Source organism: Oreochromis niloticus, linkage group LG3 (assembly GCF_001858045.2).
Source record: "Oreochromis niloticus isolate F11D_XX linkage group LG3, O_niloticus_UMD_NMBU, whole genome shotgun sequence".
Classification (NCBI taxonomy): Eukaryota; Metazoa; Chordata; class Actinopteri; order Cichliformes; family Cichlidae; genus Oreochromis; species Oreochromis niloticus.
The window spans coordinates 87,283,000-87,304,742 of NC_031967.2; the positions used below are offsets into that span (position 1 = coordinate 87,283,000).

Here is a 21,743-nt window from a genome sequence, read left to right on the forward strand (position 1 = left end):
GGTCGGTCTGTCGGCCAGGGGACGCGGGTCCCCCCGCGGAGTTAGCAAGGGGGTTTGGGGTCTCACGATCCCCCCACCACCACCACCACCACCATTCTCGATGGAAGGATAGAGTGAGTACGGTGTGTGTGTGTGTGTGTGTGTGTGTGTGCGTGTGTGTGTGTGCGTGTGTCTCGAGGAACACCCTAGCGAAAGCAGAGCGAGTCTCGCGGCGAGATGATAAGAAAGCGGATGGTGGGTACTAAGCGTGTTGGTGTTTGGTTACGGAGGCGAGGGCGACGCCGACGACGACAACAAGGGGGTCTCGTTAGACGCAGGCAATGTCACGCACTAGACCGTGGGAGCGAAAGAGCGCTAAGCTCGGCGGTACACGCGTAGCGCTTTCGCCGTCGGTGTCACGGTGCTCGTCCTCCTCACCATCACCATCAATATCGCCGACGTTTTGGCCTACGCGGGGTCGGCTCCGGTGTCTGGGTTGTTGCGACCGGCCACGTTTCGCTATCGAGGGCTAGGGGTCGAGGAAGACCAAGAGCAGCGGCGGCGACGACAACAACAACAGGAGAACTCGGAGGAGGAGGAGGAGGAGGAGGAGGAGGAGGAGGATCAGGAGGAAGAGACCGAGAAAGAAGAGCAAGAGGCCGAGGGGGATAACGACCGGACAGCCCGAACGCTCGCAGACGAGGAGCGGTACTCGGAGGATCGGGAGGACGAAAACGATGGGGTGGCGGATCCCCATAGGTCCTACGCGGAAGAGGCTCACAACTACGAAACGGCGTTGCAACTCTGCCAGGACGGCGGCTCGCAAGGCGAGTCGAACCGCCGAGAGGGAGAGGAAGAAGCAGGCGCTGAACCGGGGCGGGGGACTTGGGAGATTTGGCAAGAGGACGACGCCGGCCGTGCTGCAGGTGGCGTTCATGATCCTGGGCGCGATCGCGGCCACGGCGCTGTCGGTGAAACTCGCGACGCAGATGTAGCCGACGATTACGACGATTACGACGAAGAAGAAGACGAAGAAGACGACGACGACGACGACGAAGACTATGAAGAAGACGACAAAGACTATGAAGACAAAGACTATGAAGAAGAAGCAGAAGAAGCAGAAGAAGAAGAAGAAGAAGAAGAAGAAGAATTAGAAGAAGAATTAGAAGAAGACGACGACGACGACCTCGAGCCTCGAGGACGAGGCCCCACCGAAGAGGCCCTTGCGGCTGCGCGCGACGAGGCCTCCGCGTTCATGGCCTACTTCCCGCCGGAGATAGAGGACTCGGTGATCGCCATGACCAACCTGGAAGCGGACAGGCGCAGGCCCGCCATCGACGGGTGGAAGCCCATGGGCCCCGTCGAGTTCCGGGCCTACGTGGGGCTGCTCGTGCTCGCCGGCGTGTACAGGTCCCGGGGAGAGGCCTGCGAGAGCCTGTGGGACGCCGAGAGCGGCAGGTCCGTGTTCAGGGCCGCGATGCCGCTCAAGACCTTTCGAGCCTACTCGAGCGCGCTGCGCTTCGACGACAGAGAGGCCAGACGAGCCGTGCGAGGCGAGGGCTGCGGCGGCGGCCACGGCTACGACAAACTGGCCCCCATCAGAGCCGTGTGGGACGAGTGGTGCGCGAGGCTGCCCGCCATGTACCGACCGGGACCGGAGGTCACCGTCGACGAGAGACTGGTGCCGTTCAGAGGTACGTACGTGGTGGATGTTGTGTGTGTGTGTGTCTGTGTGCGTGACTGGGGGACGAGAGGAGGAAGAGGAGCGGGGAACGGCGACAACGCTAGCTTTCTGGGCATTGTTGTCGTCGTGTTCCGCGTGTGTGCTTTTACACGACTCTTTCTATCTTCCACGCTTGCAAGCGCGTTCTCTGTCAAACTCACGTGTCTTCTTCTTGCGTTTCTACCCCGGGAACGGCAAAAACACGCTAGCTCGCTTTGTTGTATATTCGTGTCGGGTTCTGCGTTTGTGCTTTCGCGTGACTCTTTATATCTTCCACGCTTGCAAGCGCGTTCTCTGTCAAACTCACGTCTCTTCTTCTTGCGTTTCTACCCCGGGAACGGCGAAAACACGCTAGCTCGCTTTGTTGTACATTCGTGTCGGGTTCTGCGTTTGTGCTTTTTACATGACTGTATATCTTCCACGCTTGCAAGCGCGTTCTCTGTCAAACTCACGTCTCTTCTTCTTGCGTTTCTACCCCGGGAACGGCGAAAACACGCTAGCTCGCTTTGTTGTATATTCGTGTCGGGTTCTGCGTTTGTGCTTTCGCGTGACTCTTTATATCTTCCACGCTTGCAAGCGCGTTCTCTGTCAAACTCACGTCTCTTCTTCTTGCGTTTCTGCCCCAATCTCCCCCCCACACTTTCCCGCATCGCTCTGGGCGACGAGAGGAGGAATAGGAGCGCGAACGGCGAAAACACGCTAGCTCGCTTTGTTGTACATTCGTGTCGGGTTCTGCCTTTGTGCTTTTGCATGACTCTTTATATCTTCCACGCTTGCAAGCGCGTTCTCTGTCAAACTCAGGTGTCTTCTTCTTGCGTTTCTGCCCCAATCTCCCCCCCACACTTTCCGGCATCGCTCTGGGCGACGAGAGGAGGAATAGGAGCGCGAACGGCGAAAACACGCTAGCTCGCTTTGTTGTACATTCGTGTCGGGTTCTGCGTTTGTGCTTTCGCGTGACTCTTTATATCTTCCACGCTTGCAAGCGCGTTCTCTGTCAAACTCAGGTGTCTTCTTCTTTCGTTTCTGCCCCAATCTCCCCCCACACTTTCCCACATCGCTCTGGGCGACGAGAGGAGGAATAGGAGCGCGAACGGCGAAAACACGCTAGCTCGCTTGTTGTACATTCGTGTCGGGTTCTGCGTTTGTGCTTTTGCATGACTGTATATCTTCCACGCTTGCAAGCGCGTTCTCTGTCAAACTCAGGTGTCTTCTTCTTCCGTTTCTGCCCCAATCTCCCCCCCCCCACACACACTTTCCCACATCGCTCTGGGCGACGAGAGGAGGAATAGGAGCGCGAACGGCGAAAACACGCTAGGTCGCTTTGTTGTATATTCGTGTCGGATTCTGCGTGTGTGCTTTTGCATGACTCTTTATATCTTCCACGCTTGCAAGCGCGTTCTCTGTCAAACTCACGTGTCTTCTTCTTGCGTTTCTGCCCCAATCTCTCCCCAACACTTTCCCACATCTCTCAATCTCTCTCTCTCTCTCTCGCTCTCTCTCTCTCTCTCGCCATCATCAGGAAGGTGTCCGTTCAGACAGTACATGCCCAGCAAACCGGCCAGGTACGGGATCAAGATATGGGTGGCGTGCGACGCGCGCTCCAGCTACGCGTGGAAGATGCAAGTGTACACCGGCAAGCCCGACAAGCGCGGCCCTCCCGAAAAGCACCTGGCCGCTCGAGTGGTCTTGGACCTCACCGAGGGATTGCCGCCGGGACGCAACGTCACGTGCGACAACTTTTTCACCTCGCGCGAGCTCGCCGACAGGCTCTTTCGCGAAAGAGGCCACACGGTGCTGGGCACCCTGCGAGCGAACAGACCCGAGATCCCCAGGGAGCTGCGCTGCGTCAAGGGCAGGGCCGTGGGCTCCGTGGAATCCGTAGTACTCGCCGGCTCCGCGGCACGAGGAGAGGGAGGAGGAGGAGGAGGAGGAGGAGGAGGAGGAGGAGGGCCAGACACGATCATCCTCTCCTACGTGGCCAAAAAGAACAAGAACGTGCTGCTCCTCACCACCGCTCCTCGCTACCACCGCCGCTCCGGCCCCGAGCCCCGGCCTAGCCGCCGCCGCAGCGGCAACGGCAAAAGCAACGGCGACGGCAAACCTCCCTTGGTGCTGCATTACAACCGCACCAAGGGAGGCGTCGACAACCTGGACAAGGTCGTGAGCACGTACAGCTGCAGGAGAAAGACCTGCAGGTGGCCCGTGGCCCTTTTCCACAACATGGTGGACGTGGCGGCCTACAACGCGTTCGTGCTCTGGAGGGAAATTCACCCCGACTGGATGGCGGGCAAGCTCAACAGACGAAGGCTCTTCCTCGAGCGGCTGGGCAAAGCGCTCGCGCGCCCCATGATCGAAGCCAGGGCGTTAGCGCGAGGAGGAGGAGGAGGAGGAGGAGGAGGAGGCCGAGTCGCGGCCCGAGGTACTACTGCTGCTGCTAGTACTACTACCACTGCTACCGAGGCCGACGGTGCCGACGCTACGCCGCGCGACTCCTCTCCGGTCAAGAGGCGAAGGTGCCGCGTGTGTCCCAGGAGCAAAGACGTCAAGACCAAGATCCTGTGCCGCGAGTGCCGAGCGCACGTGTGCATCAACTGCGCCGTCCAGTACTGTCCCAACTGCGCCGCTTCACGCAACCCCACCCCACCCTAAACGTTTTTTAGGAGACCGATGATCGTCCTTTTTACACGAAGGAGAAGGACGAGAAGACGAAGACGGTCTCTGAACGTATTCTGCGCAAGATAATACCGACCGATGTGTGAAACGAGTGCACGCGTGCCGTTACGTCGCCTGAAAGGACACAAATGCTGTATGGTTTTGTTCGTGATTGTTTTTTTTATTGTCGCCAATAAACAAAGACTACAACATTTCATGTGAGTTGTTTGTACGCTTGGAGAATGAGATTATACTAGAGAGCAGGTTAATGCAGAGCGCCACGTCTCGCTTTAGCCGGCGTTCTGAGGACTTTGCGATTCGTAACGCGTACGCCCCGAGGGGTCCTAGCGACACCCCCCCCACACACACACACACTATCATCATCATCATCATAACGCATACGCCCCGAGGGGTCCTAGCGACCCCACTATCATCATCGTAACGCGACCCCCCCCCAACATCATCATAACGCATATGCCCCGAGGGGTCCTAGCGACCCCTCCCTATCATCATAACGCGTATGCCCCGAGGGGGTCCTACCGACCCCCACGCTAAACATCATAACGCATATGCCCCTAGGGGGTCCTAGCGACCCCCACGCTAAACATCATAACGCACATGCCCCTAGGGGGTCCTAGCGACCCCCACGCTAAACATCATAACGCATATGCCCCGAGTGGGTCCTAGCGACCCCACTATCGTCATCATAACGCACACGCCCCGAGTGGGTCCTAGCGACCCCCACCCCACCCTAAACAGCACCATAACGCATACGCCCCGAGGGGGTCCTAGCGACCCCGCCCCACCCTAAACATCATCATAACGCATACGCCCCGAGGGGGTCCCGGCGACCCCGCTATCATGAACATAACGCATACGCCCCGAGGGGGTCCTAGCGACCCCGCCCCACCCTAAACAGCATCATAACGCATACGTCCGAGGGGTCCTGGCGACCGCCCCCCCCCACCCTAAACATCATCATAACGCATACGCCCCGAGGGGGTCCTAGCGACCCCCCCCCCTATCATCATCATCATCATAACGCATACGCCCCGAGGGGTCCTAGCGACCCCCCCCCCACCCTAAACATCATCATAACGCATATGCCCCGAGGGGGTCCTGGCGACCCCCCCCATCACCATCATCATCATCATCATCACCACCACCACCACCACCACCATAATAACACACACGCCCCTCGGGGGTCTCCACGACCCACGCCCCGAGAACAGGCGGGCGCACAAGGGTTAAAGCAGACTGATTGTTTCCTGGTCAGGCTGAAGCTTTCACCGTCTGACGTCTGTAAAGAAACTGAAACACGTTCACAGGGTTTAGTTTTACTTCACAAACACAGAGAATCTGAACTACAGGCCGGCTGTGGGAGTTACACCTGACCCAGAGCCACACGTGTCACACAGCACACCTGTTCAGGTACACGTGTCACACAGTGGAGGCTAAACCTTTATTGTCCCGCTCTGTGCCACAAACACCAGATTAACCAGTTTCACTCATCATCCTTCTACTGTCAGATTTTACTGGTTCAGGTTTTATGAATCACCATCTGAGAACGTCTCTGATGTGAGCGCCACTCACAGGGATCACTTCCTGTAGAAGGGTCACATGACCTGTTATATGCCCCTTTGTGATGATGACAGCTCCGCCCCTTTCGTGTGAGGTTAAACCCAGAGAGCTTCGTGTGACCTCTGACCCTGATCACCAGCGTTAGGGTCAGTGAAGGTGAGACACCGTGTGACAGGAGGAGGAACAATAAAGTTTTATTTGTACGAACACGTAGAACAGATCAAATCAGAACAAAGCAGGTGGAGCTCAGTCAGGGTGGAGGTGCAGACAGGTGAGCTGAAGGGGAGGAGCCAGTCTGGTCAGGAACTCTCTGTCTCCTCGAGTGAACCTCCTCACCTCTGAAACACAAACACACACACACACACACGCGACTCTGAAGGTTGCAGTAAGGGTGGTCAGAGTCAGGTTGGTGAGGGTGGTGAGGGTGGGGTTACCTTCTGGTCTCTGGTTGGTGCGTTTCCTGCAGGTGAGGCTGAGCGGCCGAATCATGACATCACTGCTGCACAGACACAACAGGAAGTGGAGGAGGAAGTCGTCAGCGTCCCCGTCACACACCTGAGACAGAGACAGAGGTTATGTGACTGCAGACTCACGGCTCGGCCCTGTGGAAACGTCCTGCTCGTCCTCAGCAGTGTGGCTGAAGGTGTCTGCTCTGCAGACGTGGAGCTCTGTGAGCTCACAGTGTGTCCCTGTGCAGCCTATAGAGTCTTTGAAGTCTTTGCTCTGACAGGCTTGTTCTGTACTGGGCGGCTCTTTGACTTTCTTCAGGTTTCACTTCCTGACACTCTGATAAGCTCAGATATCCACAATGTGAATCCTCACAAACGTCTGTTTCTCTCTTTTCACTCAAACCTTCTGACGTTTGTACACCGACTGTAAATATGAAGAAAACCCTCAGTTTGAACCTGAGTTTATCCCCAAAAGTTGATAGTGTTCATCTGGACGTAGCGTTTTCAGTACAGAAACTGATCTTCGTAAAGTAAATAACAAATAACATGAATGAGTTAAAAAATAAATGTAAATAAGTGCTCATTAATCATAAAGAGTCTCGCGTCACAGTTTATGGAGTTAAAACGTGTTCTTGTTATTTTAAACAGGACGTCTCAGTTTAGACTCCACGTTTGTGTTTTTATAAACTGTTACTGTTTGATACTAATCTCACTTTCTTATGATTATAATTATTTTCTGCAGTAAAGGAAAAAAATTAATATTCAGTTAACACAGCTCCACCTGTGGGTGGAGGGTCCCTGTGGGTTCTCCTGGTGTGACCCGAGTCCTAAATGCCTCTCGCTGTCCTGCCCCTCCCCTGTGGTCTCCACCCTCCGTGTGGGAGGTGTGGCGTTGCAGTGAAATGTAAGGCCCCTCCCTCCTGTTCACGTGAGCCCAGCGTGGGTCCGTCACACCTACAGACTTTTAAAGGTGGAAGTGGCCACGCCCCCAAACCAGTTCAGCAGTAAAGTGTGAGCAGACGGAGCCGTTACCAGGATGCAAACAGGATGTGCCCTTTCACAGTTAAAGCCTCAGAAATAAAAACATGACCCGATTTTAAATTTTAAAGATAAAGTTTAAAGGCGACGATGAGCACGTGATTCACCTGTGACAGGTAAATATATACACCTGACAGGTGGTACTGACCTGGCTCTGCCCACGAGGGAAGACTCTGATGTGACCTCTGACCCTGAGTGCTCTCTCAAGCCCCTCCCACTGAGCATCAGCCAATCCCAGCAGAGCACGAACCAGAGCAGCTGAGAACCAGACGTGAGCCTCACCTGTCCCGTCATCAATCACCAGCCTGATCAAAGAGCAGAGCGACATGGTTTGATCATGTGACTGTCACCTGACTCATCCAGGTGACTAACATGTATTAGCAGGTGAGCTCAACAGGAAGCTGCTCTTACTTTGCTGTGGACTGAAACACTGACGAGGTCGAGTGACACTGAGAGCTGCTGCAGCCCTGAGAGAGAGAGAGCAACAGGTAAACACACACACCTGAAATCGTGAGCAGTTTACTCCAAAACTACACTTTACTTACGTGCACTAACACTAACACACCACCAACACGCTAACAACACATGAAGCACTCTGAGTACTTTCACTGCACCCGAGAAACTACAACTAAACACATCCTGTACACACTGTGTGTATTTTATGCAGTACCTGTGTGTACACGCTGCCACACAGCGAGCAGCTCCACTGCAGTTGCAGGAACAGGAAACACACCACGTGACCTTTGACCTGTCCCACAGTGCACCTCTGCTTGCTGCTCAGAGCCCACTCACCCAGGTGCATGATGGGAGCAGGAGGAGGAGGCTGGGCCGAGCTGACAGAAACAAAACAAACAAATAAACAACAGCACGACAAACACGTGGACCAGACTTTACCTGCCCTGTAAACTTACCTGGTGTCTCCCAGGGAGACCACAGTTATCGAGCTGACAGGTAAGTACGTGCAGTACACACTTCCTGTCCTGAAACACACACACAGGTAAACCACACAGGTACGTAACCATCGGCGTAACTTTGTATTGAACATTGGGGGGGTTAAAGATCTCTGTCTAAATAAATAAATAAATCTGGGTACATTCCCAGATGATCAAACATGCAACTATTTTGCTGGTAACACCTGAAATGAGTAAAGAAAATCAGCAGCCTATTTATGCAAGATAATTCATAATTTTATTGTTGGGTTACATTGGTTGGAAATGAGTCCAAATAAAGAGTCCAAACATTTATAAGCCTGTCTATGTGTGTCTCACCTGGACAGCCTCCTCTGGAAACCAGACAACAGCAGAGTGTTACCCGGCAACAGGCCAGGTGGGTAGGGGGTGTGGCTTAAGTCCAGGTACACCTGCAGACTCCTCCCAGCTTGGTCACAAAGAGTGAGACGCACACCTGCACACACACATTTAGCTAACAGTCAGACCTGAGACTAGGGATGGGTATCGAAAACCGGTTCTTGTTGAGAACCGGTTCCCAATGTTTCAATTCCTTGGAATCGTTTGCCATTTTTGCAAACGATTCCCTTATCGATTCCAGTCGCCCAGAATGACGTCACCACGTTGCGGAGCGTCATTTACCTGGCAGGAAACATGGCGGCTCAAACGCTCAAAAGTTTGTTTATACTTTACGAGAACGGATGGCAACAGGGCAACTTGCAATACTTGCAAAGTAGATTTTTCATTTAAGGGAGGAAACACTACGAATCTGCAAAAGCATTCGCTCACAAAACACGCGATGACTTTAAATGAATGTCGTGTTTTTAATTCCGCTCCGGACTCGTGAATCTTAACCCAGCAGCAGCGGTAACGTTTGCACGTCCTCTCCCGTTAATGCGGCAGGTAAATAATCAACTAACAGTGCATATTATGTTAGCGCGATCTGCTTTATTACATAACCTGCCATTACTGTGCGTTTAGGTGACCATGATGAGAGAGACAGACAGAGTCTTGCTGGCTCAGCTGCTGGCAGTTCTCGCTGCAGTCTACCGGTTGCGTCTCCTTTCAGGCCAGGATGAATGTCACCAAGCAGTAGTGATGGGATTTCCGGCTCTTTTTAGAGAGCAGGCTCTTTCGGCTCGGCTCACTAACAAGAGCCGGATCTTTCGGCTCCGAACCGGCTCTTCAGGTTGTTTTGTTGCTTTAATTAATTTATTATTACAATAATATAAAATTATGCACAAAAGGAATTACTAATGTAAAAAAAGTGGTTGTATTTATATATGTTTATATATAAATATATAGTGGCCCCTAGAGACACGTACAAACTCTAAAACGCATTTCTAGCGTTAACTGAACTTCCAAAACAGAGCTACCTAGATCACTTAAATTACACAATTGAAAGCATATGTATATTGTTTGTGTATTTATACACAAGCACTCATATATATTCAAATAATTAATAATAACATTTACCTCTTACTACCACACACCGGTCGTTGGTACTTGCTGGCTTGTGTAGCCTCTAGGTAACAAAAGCTCAACACTGCGCCTAGCATTCTGGAGCACTTCTGTTGTCTTTTGTACATGTTTTGGAGTTTTTACGTGCTTCTGAGGCTACGTCCACACGTACACGGGTATTTTTGAAAACAGAGATTTTCCGTTTTCGTTTTAAAAAATAATCCCGTCCACATGTAAATGCAGAAATGAAGGAAAACGCTGCTAGGAGCATGCCAAAGCAACAGGTGTCGATATATTCCTAAACGTGTAGAAATGTTGGCCAATCAGAAGTCTAGAAGCCTCGGTGGGAAATAGTAAACAAAGATGGGGCATAGAAGCAGAACCGAGTCGTATGTGTGGAGGGACAGTAACTGTGTGTGTATGTGTAAGCATTTAAACACTGCAGAGAGTACAATTAACAGTAACAGTATTGTAGAAATTCGTTTTCTCCGTTTTCCTCATCCACGCGTAAATGCAAAAACAGAGTTTTAGAAAATATCCACCCTGAAAGGGATTTTTTAGAAATCTTCCTTTTCAAAAATACCCGGGTACGTGTGGATGTAGCCTGAGTTTTTATGTGTTTTGGAGTTTTTACGTGATTCTGAGTTTTTACGTGTTTTGAAGTTTGTACGTGCTGCTTTGTCTCTAGGGGCCACCGTAAATATACTTTTATTTAGTCACTCCACATAAAATGTAATAAATAAATCATATAATACAAAAACCAACTAGTCACTGTTCAACTTTTAACTATTTAAATTTTCAGCTTTTCCTTTTAAACAAATTTAAAATGAAACAACACAAAACACTGCAAACCACAACACAATTAAATATAAATTAAAATATGAAAAACAACATGCATATTCTCTGTCATATGGGCCTGCATGAATAAACTTTCTGAATCCTTTATCATCTGCAACTGAAAATAGTTGTGGATGATTACTATACCTTTTTAATGTTACGTTGTTGTCCCTGGCTCTCTTTCTCTGTCTCTCCCTCCCGCTCTGTTCCTGTGCTACTGCGACTGTAACTACCGCCCTCCCCCTCTGCCCAGCGCAAAGCACAAGGCTCGCGTGCGGAGTGAAGTGGGAAAAAAAAGTGCGAGAGAGAGGGTGAGAGAAAGAAAAAAAACCCACGGCTCGCGATAAGGAGCCGGCTCGTGTCGTTCACTTCAAAGATCCGGCTCTAAGAGCCATTTCGTTCGCGAACGACCCATCACTACCGAGCAGTGACTAAGTTTGTGGTCAAAGCCTTGCACCCATTTGTCACAGCAGATGCTCCCGATTTTCGGTAAGTGAAGGTGTTTAATTGTAGGCAGGGACATTACTGGATATTCTTGTGTAATTGCTACAGAATAATTTATGTTATAGTACAGAAGAATATTTATTTTATTATTTTACATTTACATTTTCTTTTCCTGGGGACCCTCTAACACCCCATTGAAGGCTGGTTCTCTTGAGATCGCACTGTTGGGTTTGTAAGGCCATGTTACTCCTAAATTTCTATCTTGTTCAAAGAGAAGATAAAAACAAAGTTCTAAGCTAATCCACCCGAGTGTTCTCCTTTTTCAAAAGAATCGATAAGAGAATCGATAAAGAATCGAATCGTTAAACAGAATCGAAAATGGAATCGGAATCGTTAAAATCTTATCAATACCCATCCCTACCTGAGACTCATACCTGAAGCACTGACTTCACAGCAGAAAGCAAAAGCCTGATACACAAACCACCTGTGTGTTTGTACCTGAGTGTGTGTGTCCAGAGTGGGCAGTCCTGTTGTTCACACTGATCCTTTCAGACACCACACCCTGAAAACACACCAGCTCTGAGCTGAAACACACACACACCAGTAAGAGTTTAAAGCAGGCTGGAGCTGCAGTTCCTCAGATGGCCACAGGGGGCGACTCAGTGAGGGATGAGCAGTTTACCTGCAGTCTAAGACCTCTGAGACAGACAAGACTGTGGGTGGGACGGCCTGAAAACAGAGAGAATAGAGATGGAAAATGTGACGTCATTCAGGGGTAAAACCGCAAAGGATTCTGGGAACGAGTGGCAAGCAGTGCTAGCACACGCAGGCTTTCACATGAAAACAGTCACACAGTAAATAAAAAGAAACACAGCCACGGGAAGCCGACGGGTAAAGAGATCGTTTTTTATCGGATGACGTCGTGGAAGAGAAATTGTTATATATGTTCCCAAGGCTTGTTTTGAAGCAATCAAGTGATGAGTAACTGTTTTCCAGTAAGTTGAGTTCCAGTGGGGGTTTTTTTGTTTGTTTTTGTATTGATTTGTTTTTCATGAAGCAGCTAATAAAGCTGATGGATTTTTACAATTTTGCCTCTTTCTTGTCAGATTCTATAAAAGAATGAAACAATAATGCCAGTTATAAATAAAGACAATAAATTGAATGAATTACGAAACACTCATTTTATTTCTATTAGACGGTAAATGGGCTGCATTTGTATAGCGCTTTATTTAGTCCCTAAGGACCCCAAAGCGCTTTACACTACATTCAGTCATTCACACACTGGTGATGCTACATTGTAGCCACAGCTGCCCTGAGGCGCACTGACAGAGGCGAGGCTGCTGGACACTGGCGCCACCGGGCCCTCTGACCACCACCACTAGGCAGACATGGGGTTAGTATAGGGGTTAATATAAGGATATTTGGACAGCCAGGAGGCAGACTGGGATCGAACCACCAACCTTCTGATTAGTGGCTGACCTGCTCTGCAGCCCCAGCTACAGCTGTCAAATGGAATAGTCCAAATCACCAAAGTAAACTGGACCTGGGCTGGTTGCAGGGATCTGAAGTTACTAAACATGTTGGGAGTGTATGCACTCACACTTAGGACCATATAATAACAAATATGTGCGTCATGAAAGTCGGGCAGCACGCTAACGGCCTTACTCCACTCTGTATGCTCGTATGGTTCACTCCTTTGAGTTTTTCCTCATACTTTTTTTTTCTTTGCCATTTCATCAACTCTGTCTTTGTACAGACCTGCTGTGTTCTCTGTTGTCTGTTTTTGGGGCAAATAAAATGCAAGTAGGGATTAAAACCGCAGAATTGCTGATTACTTGTGCTGGAAATGCTAGCGCTTGATGCAGTGTTTTGATTTTGTTCCCACTTGTACCCACAATGCAATGCACAAAAGTCACGTGGTCTGTCAATCTCTTAGGGGTGCAACGATACTCGTATCGATATTGAACCGTTCGATACAGTGCGTTCGGTTCGGTCCGCATGTGTATCGAACAATACAACATTTTTAATTTATTTTATCAACTTTTCTTCTGATGATGCTGTGTTGAGAGCTCAGTGGATCTGCGTTCGACTACTCCGCCTAGGCTGCACTGTCGAGCGCAGATCCACTGAGCGCAGCGCAAGCTAGCAAGACAGAAGCTAAGCTCATTGCAACATGGCAAATTGAACCTCCCCCGCCCGCATTCAGATCTGGCTTTTGGAACTATTTTGGTCTTCATGTGAAGCATGACCCTGAAGGTAAGCGTGTCATCGACAAAAGTAAAACAGTATGTCGGATGTGCCAAGCAATGCTCAATTACACTGGTGGGAACTACTGCGTTAGCGCAGTTAGCTTGTTAACGTATTGACTCCGTCCAGCCCCACGTACCGGTCGATCCGCGGTAGCTCGTTAACGGAGATTTGCCGTGTTGTGGTGTTAACGTCATTTCAGATTAAGCTGACAGCACTAGTGGGAACACAATGAATATGACTGCACATTTACGCCGACATCATCCTAGTGCAAAGACAAGTGGAAGCAGACAAAAACAACAAGCACGCATGCTACAGACTTTACCCGAGTCATTTAGACAGCTGTTAGCACATGATTCTCCTTATGGGGACCTGATATGTTTAATATGCTGCTGGGAATATAGCCCAGAAGAAGCGTATAGTATAGCTTTTATTTTGGAAAGAGCCATTTCTCTGTAATAAACTCTTTTCCAAAGATGAGGGATTTCTCGATCAGATAGATTTATTTTTTTATTAGTTTGTTGTTTCAGCAACATTAGATTTAAAAACTGTAATTTTGAGTTAAAATATATATTTATAATTTTAATAAATGACAAATTAAATAAGCATGAACATTTTTTTGTATCGAAAAAATATCGAATCGTGACACCAAAGTATCGAACCGAACCGAACCGTGAATTTTGTGTATCGTTGCACCCCTACAATCTCTATAAAAAAGTTTAAGGGTCCTGGAGGAAGACGGGGAACAAACCAAGTGTTACCTGTTTGCAGGTTGGCAGCAGCAGTGGGCGTGTCAGAGTGTGGAATCTCCAACCACGTCTGATTTGTAGGGTTGACTCAGCGTGGAGATCCACCCCACTGCGCCCAGAAACTCCACAGCCAATCAAAACACTGGGATCCTGATTGACAGACACATGGGCCAATCAGCTGCAAGGATTCAGGTCATATCAACTCCCCCACAAACAGGAATGTTCGGTGTCATCTGCATAGCAGTAAAAATGTAAGCTATGTGTTTTGATGATACTGCCAAAAGCAAGCATGTATAATGTAAACAGAACTGGTCCTAGCATTGAACCCTGTGGAACTCCATAAATAACCTCAGTGTGTGAAGAACTACAGATAAAGCTGAAAAACGTCTGTGTTCATGTGTACTAATATCAGAGAGCAGAGACCGATGAGGCAAACCTCTGGCCACGCCCCTTAGTGACATCATCAAAGCTGGGTTGATACCTGAGTGTTAGCGGCGATGAGTCTGTAGAAACATCCAGGCTGGAGGACAGGAAACCACCGCGAACACACACCTGAGAACACCAGCACCACCTGCACGCACACACACACACACACGTAACTGTGTATCCAGGTGAGCTCAGGTAAACCCACACAGGTGCGTCTCTCACCTTTTTCTCCTGCTTTTGTTCACTTTCTTTCTCTGTCATTGGTTCATTCTTTGGGTCCCGCCTCCAGCTGACCACTGGACCAATCACAGCAGCTTTCGCTGAGAAGCACAGTCTCAGCCCTGCCTCCTGATCCTCTGCCTCCGCCCCTGTATTCCTCCAGGACACACCCTCCTTCTGCTCCACCCTGATCACCATGGAGACACAGTGCCAGGGGTTGCCGGAGTCTGCTTCTTCTTCTTCTCTTCTCTTCCTCTTACTCCCAGCAGTCTCTTCTTCTTCTTCTACTGTCTGCTTCCTGGCAGTGACGTCCCCTCCTGGCTCCTCCCCCTTGTGTCTCAGGTGTGTCTCCATGGCAACAGATGGACTCAGGATGTGCAGGTGGTCCAGAGAGAACTGCAGGTAAACCCTGTGAATTGAACCCAGCTTTATTTAACTCATAATGTTTACAACCAGGAAGGAAGCTCACATCCTGAACCAATCAGACACCCTCTTACATCACAGAGAATGGACCAATGAGCAGTCAGCATGCTGCAGGTTGTGTGTGTGTGTACCTGCAGTGTTTGTGTGTGATGAACCTGTCCTGGTCCAGGTGTTGGTAGGAGGGGAAATCTGATTGGAGGAATCTCTCTGTCACCATGGTGAACTGCACCACACCCACCAGACAACCTGCAGCACACACACACACACATTAAAGAATAAAGCTGTGTGTCACTGTGTGTGTGTCTGTGTGCGTGCATTGTACCAATCCAGGCGCTGTTAAAGACCGCCCTCTGCGCTCCCTCCTCCTCCTCGCTGCCCTCCGTCAGCACGCAGGCTGCAGCTCCCGTGGCGTCTCTCAGCTGCATCGAGTGTTTGAACTCAGACGTCTGTGACGGCAGCTCCAGCACGCCGACCAGCAGCAGGGGGCGCTGCCTGACACACAAACCGGCAAAAATCATTGGTACGTAATCACATGACTTCATGTGGGGAGCTGCTGTCACCTTACCTGACAGCGTCTCCACCCTGAGGCTCGGAGGACAGAGTCCTGCAAGACCAGGACAGGAACCCGTTGATCTGGGAGGAGGTCAGGTTGGAGCCATCAGGGGGCAGCAGAGAGCTCAGAGGGGCTGAAGACCAGCAGTCAGTCTGCAGGGACTCCAGGAGCTCCGACACACCGAGGTACCGACGGACCGCTGAGGACACGCTGTACTGCAGGGACACAGAGCACACTGAGCATGCTCCACACTCACCTGTAAGGAAGACAGGTGAGAGTGGGACCTACCTGAGTCACAGGACAGGTGTGAGGCTCGTCCAGCATCTCAGAGTAGATGTCTCTGCGTCCTCGTCCTCCAGCTCTGCTCAGAGTCTCCATCAGCCTCCAGGACAGCAAGCACACACACTGCTGCCTCCACACACCTTGGACCAGACTGAGGACCAAGACCAGGACAAGAACCAGGACCGGGACCAAGACCGGGACCAGGAGCAGGAAACAAGCCAGAGCCAGCGGAGGACAGGAGGACAAAGGTTAGGCTCTGCTGTCTCTGACCGTGGACAGGTGCTGGTGGGTGGAGCCTCACCTGTGTGCCAGCTGCGAGCTTAGGTGACACGTCCACAGGTAATCGGACACATCTATGTTTCTCTGCAGCAGTAACCGTGGTAACGCCCTATCTCCCGGGCAGCGGTTGTCGGGTGGCGACCCTCCTGCCCTGCTGAAGGCCGTCACCCTCAGGCTGGAGCGCAGGCAGGTGCAAAGCATGCTGGGAGGGAAGTCCGGGCAGGGCCGGTACAGGAAGTGGGCGTGATGCAACTGCAGGAGGAGGAACCATCAAACTTTATTAGTCGTGGCTACAACGAACACAAACGGGCATGATGCTGTCAGGTCATGTGACTCACCTCCACTCTGTCTCCCGCCCTCAGCTTCCTATTCGCCGCCGGCTGATAGGCCACGCACAGACCCACCTTCCCATCCAGCACGTAGAGCCCCGCCCCCTCACTCACAACTTCAGTCACCACGCCCTATCACAGCAGAGGAGGCTTAGTAATCAGCACACAGGTACAAACATGTGGTAGCCAATCAGAGCTCAGAGCGCTCTCACCTGGTAGCTGATGACTTTGGATTGCTTTATCCTCACAGCTGATTGGTCCAGCTCCACCTCCTCATGCTCCGCCTCCTCACACTCGTCCTCAGCAGGCTGTGACATCAGCAGCAGGGACTCAGAGTGTGTGTGTTCCTGTGTGTGCGTGTAGTCGGCGTGCAGCTCGGAGCGCTTCGTCACACACAGGATGTTGTTTCCTCTCCAGCCTCGTAGCGCACACACACGTAGAGCTGTCACACACACGCTCTGCCCGACACACACACGCTGAATCCAGCTGAGCCGGCTGCTGTCCTGCACACACACACACACACCGAGCTTCATCAGGCCGTCCCTCCTCACCATCATCATCCTCAGAGAGCTGGTACCTGTACGAGCACGGGCAGCGAGCGCGACTCATCCGTCAGCGTGAAGCAAAAGAAGGTCGTTCCTGCCACGGCCAGCAGAGGGCAGACTGAGCCCACCTCTCCGAACACGCTCAGCCGCTGACCTTTGACCCTGGAGCACACACACACATCTGTCACACACACACTGCTCAGAAACTCCACTGCAGTTCAGAGGTCATGTGACCCACCTGTGCCTCAGCAGCCTGCCAGCCTCTCTGACTCCCACCACTCCGCTTAGCTCCACCCTTCCAGGAGCAGCAGCTAATCCCTGCTCAGCACCAGGACACAACAGGACAGGGGAGCCAATCAGCTCCAAGAAGCCTGCGGCCTCTTCCTGGCCCGATGCACTGTGGGGAATGTAGTTCCAGTGAGGGAGGAAAACGGGGCGATCGAGCCACAGGGGCGAGAGAGACAGGCACTGGATGAGAGAGAGAGAGACACGGGTGAGAGAGTGGCGGAGTCCTGGGTGGATGCTGGAAGCCTGTGCTGATGACGACAGCTTCATCAGCTCTGATCTGCAGTGATGCCGTTTGTTTTAATAGCTGCATCAGATTAGATGAAACTTTATTGATCCCTCGGGTGCGTTCCTCCGGGAAAGTCGGTTTCCAATAGCCCAGCACCGACAGAGGTTACAGAGTGTGAGCAGAAATATACCAAATATCAGTGGTTCCCTGATAAAACTTTTTTGCTGGGCTCTATTACAACATATTTTCTAGTCTTTGGCTTAGAATGAAGTTGGTTTGGAAACATATTCAGCGACGCTTCATCTCCTGCTTTGCGTTTGTGTTGGCGTCCCGTGTTAGCAGTGTCCAAGCATGGTTTTTTGGTTTTTGTTCCCTTTTTATACCGCGCCACCCCTGCAATGCCTCTGCGCCCCCCTAGGGGGCGGGCCCCACACTTTGAGAAGGTCTGCTATATATACACACATATAAACACAAAGTATTTATAAATACAGAGTATTTATATGTGTGTATATATATAGGAATTAGATTTAATTTACGTTGCACATGAAATCCTGCAGCTTGTTGTACTCTGACCTCGTTACCCATCAGTTCTGACCAGATCCGGTTTAGTGATGCTGCTGTGAAGAGAAGCTCAGAGTCCTGAGAACAAACCAGCTGATGGACGATGACAACGTCAGGAAATGTTCCTCATGTTCAGGGTTTTGGCGTGAACGCCGTCGCCCTCCTGTTACCTGTAGGCCCTCCACTGCTGTGCTTTCCTCTTCCTGCTGGGTTAAGCTTAGGCTCCTCCCCCTCTGACTCACCTCACACATGACGCTGCCGCTGGCGTCCGTCAGCCTGTACTCTCCGTCACGGCCTTCTCTCAGACAGCCAATCAGCAGCAGGTTGACCCTCGGCAGCGCCCTCTGACCCGGCACGGCGAGCTCCGCCTCCCTGGCCCAGGCTCTCTGCTGATTGGTGCTCCAGGACAGGTTGCTGACGCAGGCCAGGTGCTGCTGGGAGACGAGCTCGGAGACGGACAGCAGCCTGCGGACAGACGAGAGGACAGCGGTAAGGTCAGGTCACATGACCTGCGACAGCGATGATGTCAGTGGGTGTTACCTGTAGCTGACAGGTAAGCTGTGGGCCACACACATCTGCTGCTGGATCGCCTGCACCGCACACATGCTCAGATCGAAGAGGCTGAGGTCACCGTGGTTACCTGGGAAAACAAAGTTTAAAAGGTAAACACAAACATAAACAACTGAAGCCCCGCCCACTGAGAACACCTGAAGTGGACACCAGAGCTTGTGTGTCAGCAGGTGGGACCACCTGAGGAAGCTGCTGCTGTTCATCCTCAGACTCTTAGTCCTCCCTGTTCCTCACTGACAGTCGGTCACCTTCGTGGCTCTGACCTTTGAACCACACTCACATCTACACACTGGACTGCACTGATGACACCTGTGAGGCAGGTGAGCCCTGCTTTCACTTTTTAAATAATGGTTTAAATAGTATTTGGTTTCATAAGTGAACATCATCATTAAGAATTTAAAGTACAGCTGATTTATCAGCCAGCTGTTTCGATCAAACAGAAACTCACCTGTCTGCGAGGGGGCGGAGCTACACACCACAGGACTCAGGTGTTCAGAGATGAAGGTGAAGATGTTCTTTAACCACAGGGACTCCTAAAGAAACAAAGCAGCAGGTCAGAGGTCACAATAATACATGTAAAACAGTCTCACATCCTTATATTCACTCTTTTCTCTATGGATTTCTGCTTTAGGATTCTCGGAACAGTGATTGGCTGCTGCTCTGCCTTACGTCATGACGCAGGCAGTACGTCCGCAGGGCTCTGCATGTACGTAGACTGTTATTTATCGCTCAGTTCGGCAAACAGGGACACACTGGGACTCACCGCCTCGGTGCTGGGCTTGACCCGGTCCAGGAGCTCCTGCAGGGGGTCCATGTCTTCGCTCCGGGTGCCGGTTTCTCCCCCTGCTGACAAACTCCCGCTCACGGCTTTCAAACAGCTTCCGGTCCTCCTCCCTCTGACCGTCGCCCCCCGTGTTCCCGCCTCTTACCGTTCATAAAGCCGCCATGATGCCCTGCCGTCCAACTTTGTTTACTTTTGTTCTGTATTTTAAACAAATCATCAAACTTATTAAACTGACTAGTCTCTGCCCACGCAGGATCTCTACCGCGCATGTGCGGAACAGCTTTTCCCTACCGTACATTTCACAATAAAAGCCCTTCACGTCCACATACACTCAGTGGTCTCCTACCTCCTTTCCTAACCACTTTTCCTTGATAAAAACGTTTTGAGGTGGAGGAATGTGTTTAGGAAATGTGATAAGGTCTCAGGAAAGGTAACAACTGTGTTTGAACTACAAAACGATCACGCGACTCCAGCCCAGCGTGCTCTCAGCCTGATTAGTGCAGGTGTCTGTGAGGAACTTTCTTTTATTATGAAAGGGTCAGACTTCCTGCTGAGGCTCAGGGTCATGTGACTGACAGCAGCTTTTGCAGCTCACCTGACGCCACAAGGTGTTTCCTTTTCAGGAGGATGATACCTTGTGCGATCCTCGGAAATCTCAAACAAAAACACATTTCTGTCAAGTAGAAACGTTTTAAAAAACATTTTTGGGGGTTGCAGAGTATAAATACAGATTTAATTGAAGGTTTGTCACAGTTTTTTGTTCAGTTTTTATCCAGGCTGGGGGTGTCTATGTGGAAAAATAGAGCATGGATGAGCGCATCTGTGCAGACCAGTAATGCAATTTAAGATTAGGGAATTGTAACCCCCTCTTTCATACGGCAGGTACAACAAGCCTTCATCAAATCCATATCTGGGGAGAACGTTAAATAAATCTGACCAGTCTATTCTGTCCAAGGCCTGACGAGCGTCCAGTGATAATAAAGCTGCATCGTTAGCATCAAATCTCCTGTGAATTATATCAGAACCCTTCTTATATAGTGAAACCTTTGATGCTTTGGTACAAAGCAAATCAAATGTGCGATCCAAGGGTCTAATCTTCAGGCTAAACATTTAAAGTATTTTAGTGTCAACCCCCGTCAGACTCTAAACGATGAGTGTTCTGCAGGAGGTTCACCAGGTTTCACAGTACTCACTGCCTGTCCCTCAGTGGGTGGAGAGCCTCATTTTGTCAAATCTGAAATAATTCCTGTAACAAAGCCTGTTTTTAATGATGTGGCATGGATGTTTTTGTTAATTACGTTAAATGTGGTCTCCAATATTTTTATGAAAATGACCATAAAAATATTAGTTTGGTGTTTGAGGGTTTAAGTGGAGCTGAGTTTACACACAGTGGTGTGAACCTGAAGTTAAGCTTAGGGCCACATTAGTGTTGGGCTGAAAGTAAAGAGTTCAGGTTAAAATGAAGTGTTTGGGTGTTCTGATTGGAAATCTCCAACTAGGGTTGATGATCATCAGTAACTGCAGAGGCCTGAGGTGCTCGGTGGGGAAACTTAGTGAGTGTTGTTGGCAGCAGCAGGCTGAGCCTGTCAAGGTTGGAGCCAATCAGAGAAAGTTTGAGCCCTGAAGTGTCCACTGCAGCTGTCACGACAGGGTTTGGTATATAAAGGCCTGTGAGGGAGATTGATTTCTGATTGTGTTAATAATAGTTTTTATTATTGGTAAAAAAACAACAACAGTGGTTTAGTTATCAGGGACATAAGCATCATGTTTAAATGCTGCATGAGAGATCACATTTTCACATGTTTTTAATCAGAAAAGGTCAGACAAAACAAAAAACAAAGACAACTCAAGTCAAATGTCCAGCCGAAGGATTTATGGGTGACTCCATCAGGGATGGACCGAGTTAACCTGCATTTCACCTCTGAGAAAGATATATGGAGCCACAGCTGGACTGGCCATCGATGGTGTTTTTTAGTTTTTATGGCCCATGTTTATATGAAATACACTATATTAGAGTCATGTCGGTATGGGCAGATATCCAAATGTAGGATAGGACATAAAACACGGCGCCATCTCTAGACTCCATAGTCCCACAGGAGTTCCTCTCCAACCGCGATGTCCCTCAGGGCGATGAACAGCACACTCTCACGA

At 50.3% G+C, this 21,743-nt stretch overlaps 3 protein-coding genes across 3 annotated transcripts in view; 1 reads left to right on the top strand and 2 right to left on the bottom strand.

Annotated features, from left to right (window-relative positions):
• The first annotated feature begins 1,207 nt into the window (after nucleotides 1-1,207).
• LOC112846216 (piggyBac transposable element-derived protein 4-like) lies at nucleotides 1,208-4,676 on the top strand. The gene is made up of 2 exons (XM_025905592.1): nucleotides 1,208-1,673; nucleotides 3,222-4,676. Exons 1-2 carry the CDS (start codon nucleotides 1,235-1,237, stop codon nucleotides 4,349-4,351), a joined length of 1,569 nt encoding a protein of 522 aa, XP_025761377.1. The 5' UTR covers nucleotides 1,208-1,234; the 3' UTR covers nucleotides 4,352-4,676.
• Nucleotides 4,677-5,627: 951 nt separating this feature from the next.
• Nucleotides 5,628-19,952, bottom strand: LOC100705733 (CST complex subunit CTC1). The gene is made up of 25 exons (XM_019357353.2): nucleotides 19,572-19,952; nucleotides 19,257-19,341; nucleotides 18,779-18,878; nucleotides 18,481-18,703; nucleotides 17,402-17,631; nucleotides 17,196-17,325; nucleotides 16,831-17,121; nucleotides 16,628-16,750; nucleotides 16,312-16,541; nucleotides 16,017-16,161; nucleotides 15,741-15,943; nucleotides 15,498-15,667; nucleotides 15,307-15,421; nucleotides 14,756-15,161; nucleotides 14,589-14,678; nucleotides 14,120-14,257; nucleotides 11,794-11,840; nucleotides 11,610-11,695; nucleotides 8,691-8,826; nucleotides 8,334-8,402; nucleotides 8,093-8,255; nucleotides 7,834-7,889; nucleotides 7,571-7,727; nucleotides 6,370-6,490; nucleotides 5,628-6,273 (listed from the first exon to the last, which is right to left on the bottom strand). Exons 1-25 carry the CDS (start codon nucleotides 19,620-19,622, stop codon nucleotides 6,182-6,184), a joined length of 3,657 nt encoding a protein of 1,218 aa, XP_019212898.1. The 5' UTR covers nucleotides 19,623-19,952; the 3' UTR covers nucleotides 5,628-6,181.
• Nucleotides 8,764-21,743, bottom strand: part of LOC109201617 (CST complex subunit CTC1) — a 172,798-nt gene continuing 159,818 nt past the window's right edge. The window contains exon 11 of the mRNA XM_025905593.1: nucleotides 8,764-8,857. The gene's annotated coding sequence lies outside the window, so the exon portion shown is untranslated. The remainder of the gene's footprint in view (nucleotides 8,858-21,743) is intronic.

What these genes read in the sequence shown, in the direction of transcription:
- LOC112846216 (XM_025905592.1), top strand. Translation starts at nt 1,235, where the DNA reads ATGGCCTACTTCCCGCCGGAGATAGAGGACTCGGTGATCGCCATGACC. An exon ending in GAGACTGGTGCCGTTCAGAG is followed by an intron (nt 1,674 to 3,221) that starts GTACGTACGTGG and finishes CGCCATCATCAG; the next exon opens with GAAGGTGTCCGTTCAGACAG.
- LOC100705733 (XM_019357353.2), bottom strand. Translation starts at nt 19,622, where the DNA reads ATGGACCCCCTGCAGGAGCTCCTGGACCGGGTCAAGCCCAGCACCGAG. An exon ending in TCAGAGGTCTTAGACTGCAG is followed by an intron (nt 11,696 to 11,793) that starts GTAAACTGCTCA and finishes TGTGTGTTTCAG; the next exon opens with CTCAGAGCTGGTGTGTTTTC. An exon ending in TCCCTCGTGGGCAGAGCCAG is followed by an intron (nt 6,491 to 7,570) that starts GTCAGTACCACC and finishes TCTCTGTCTCAG; the next exon opens with GTGTGTGACGGGGACGCTGA.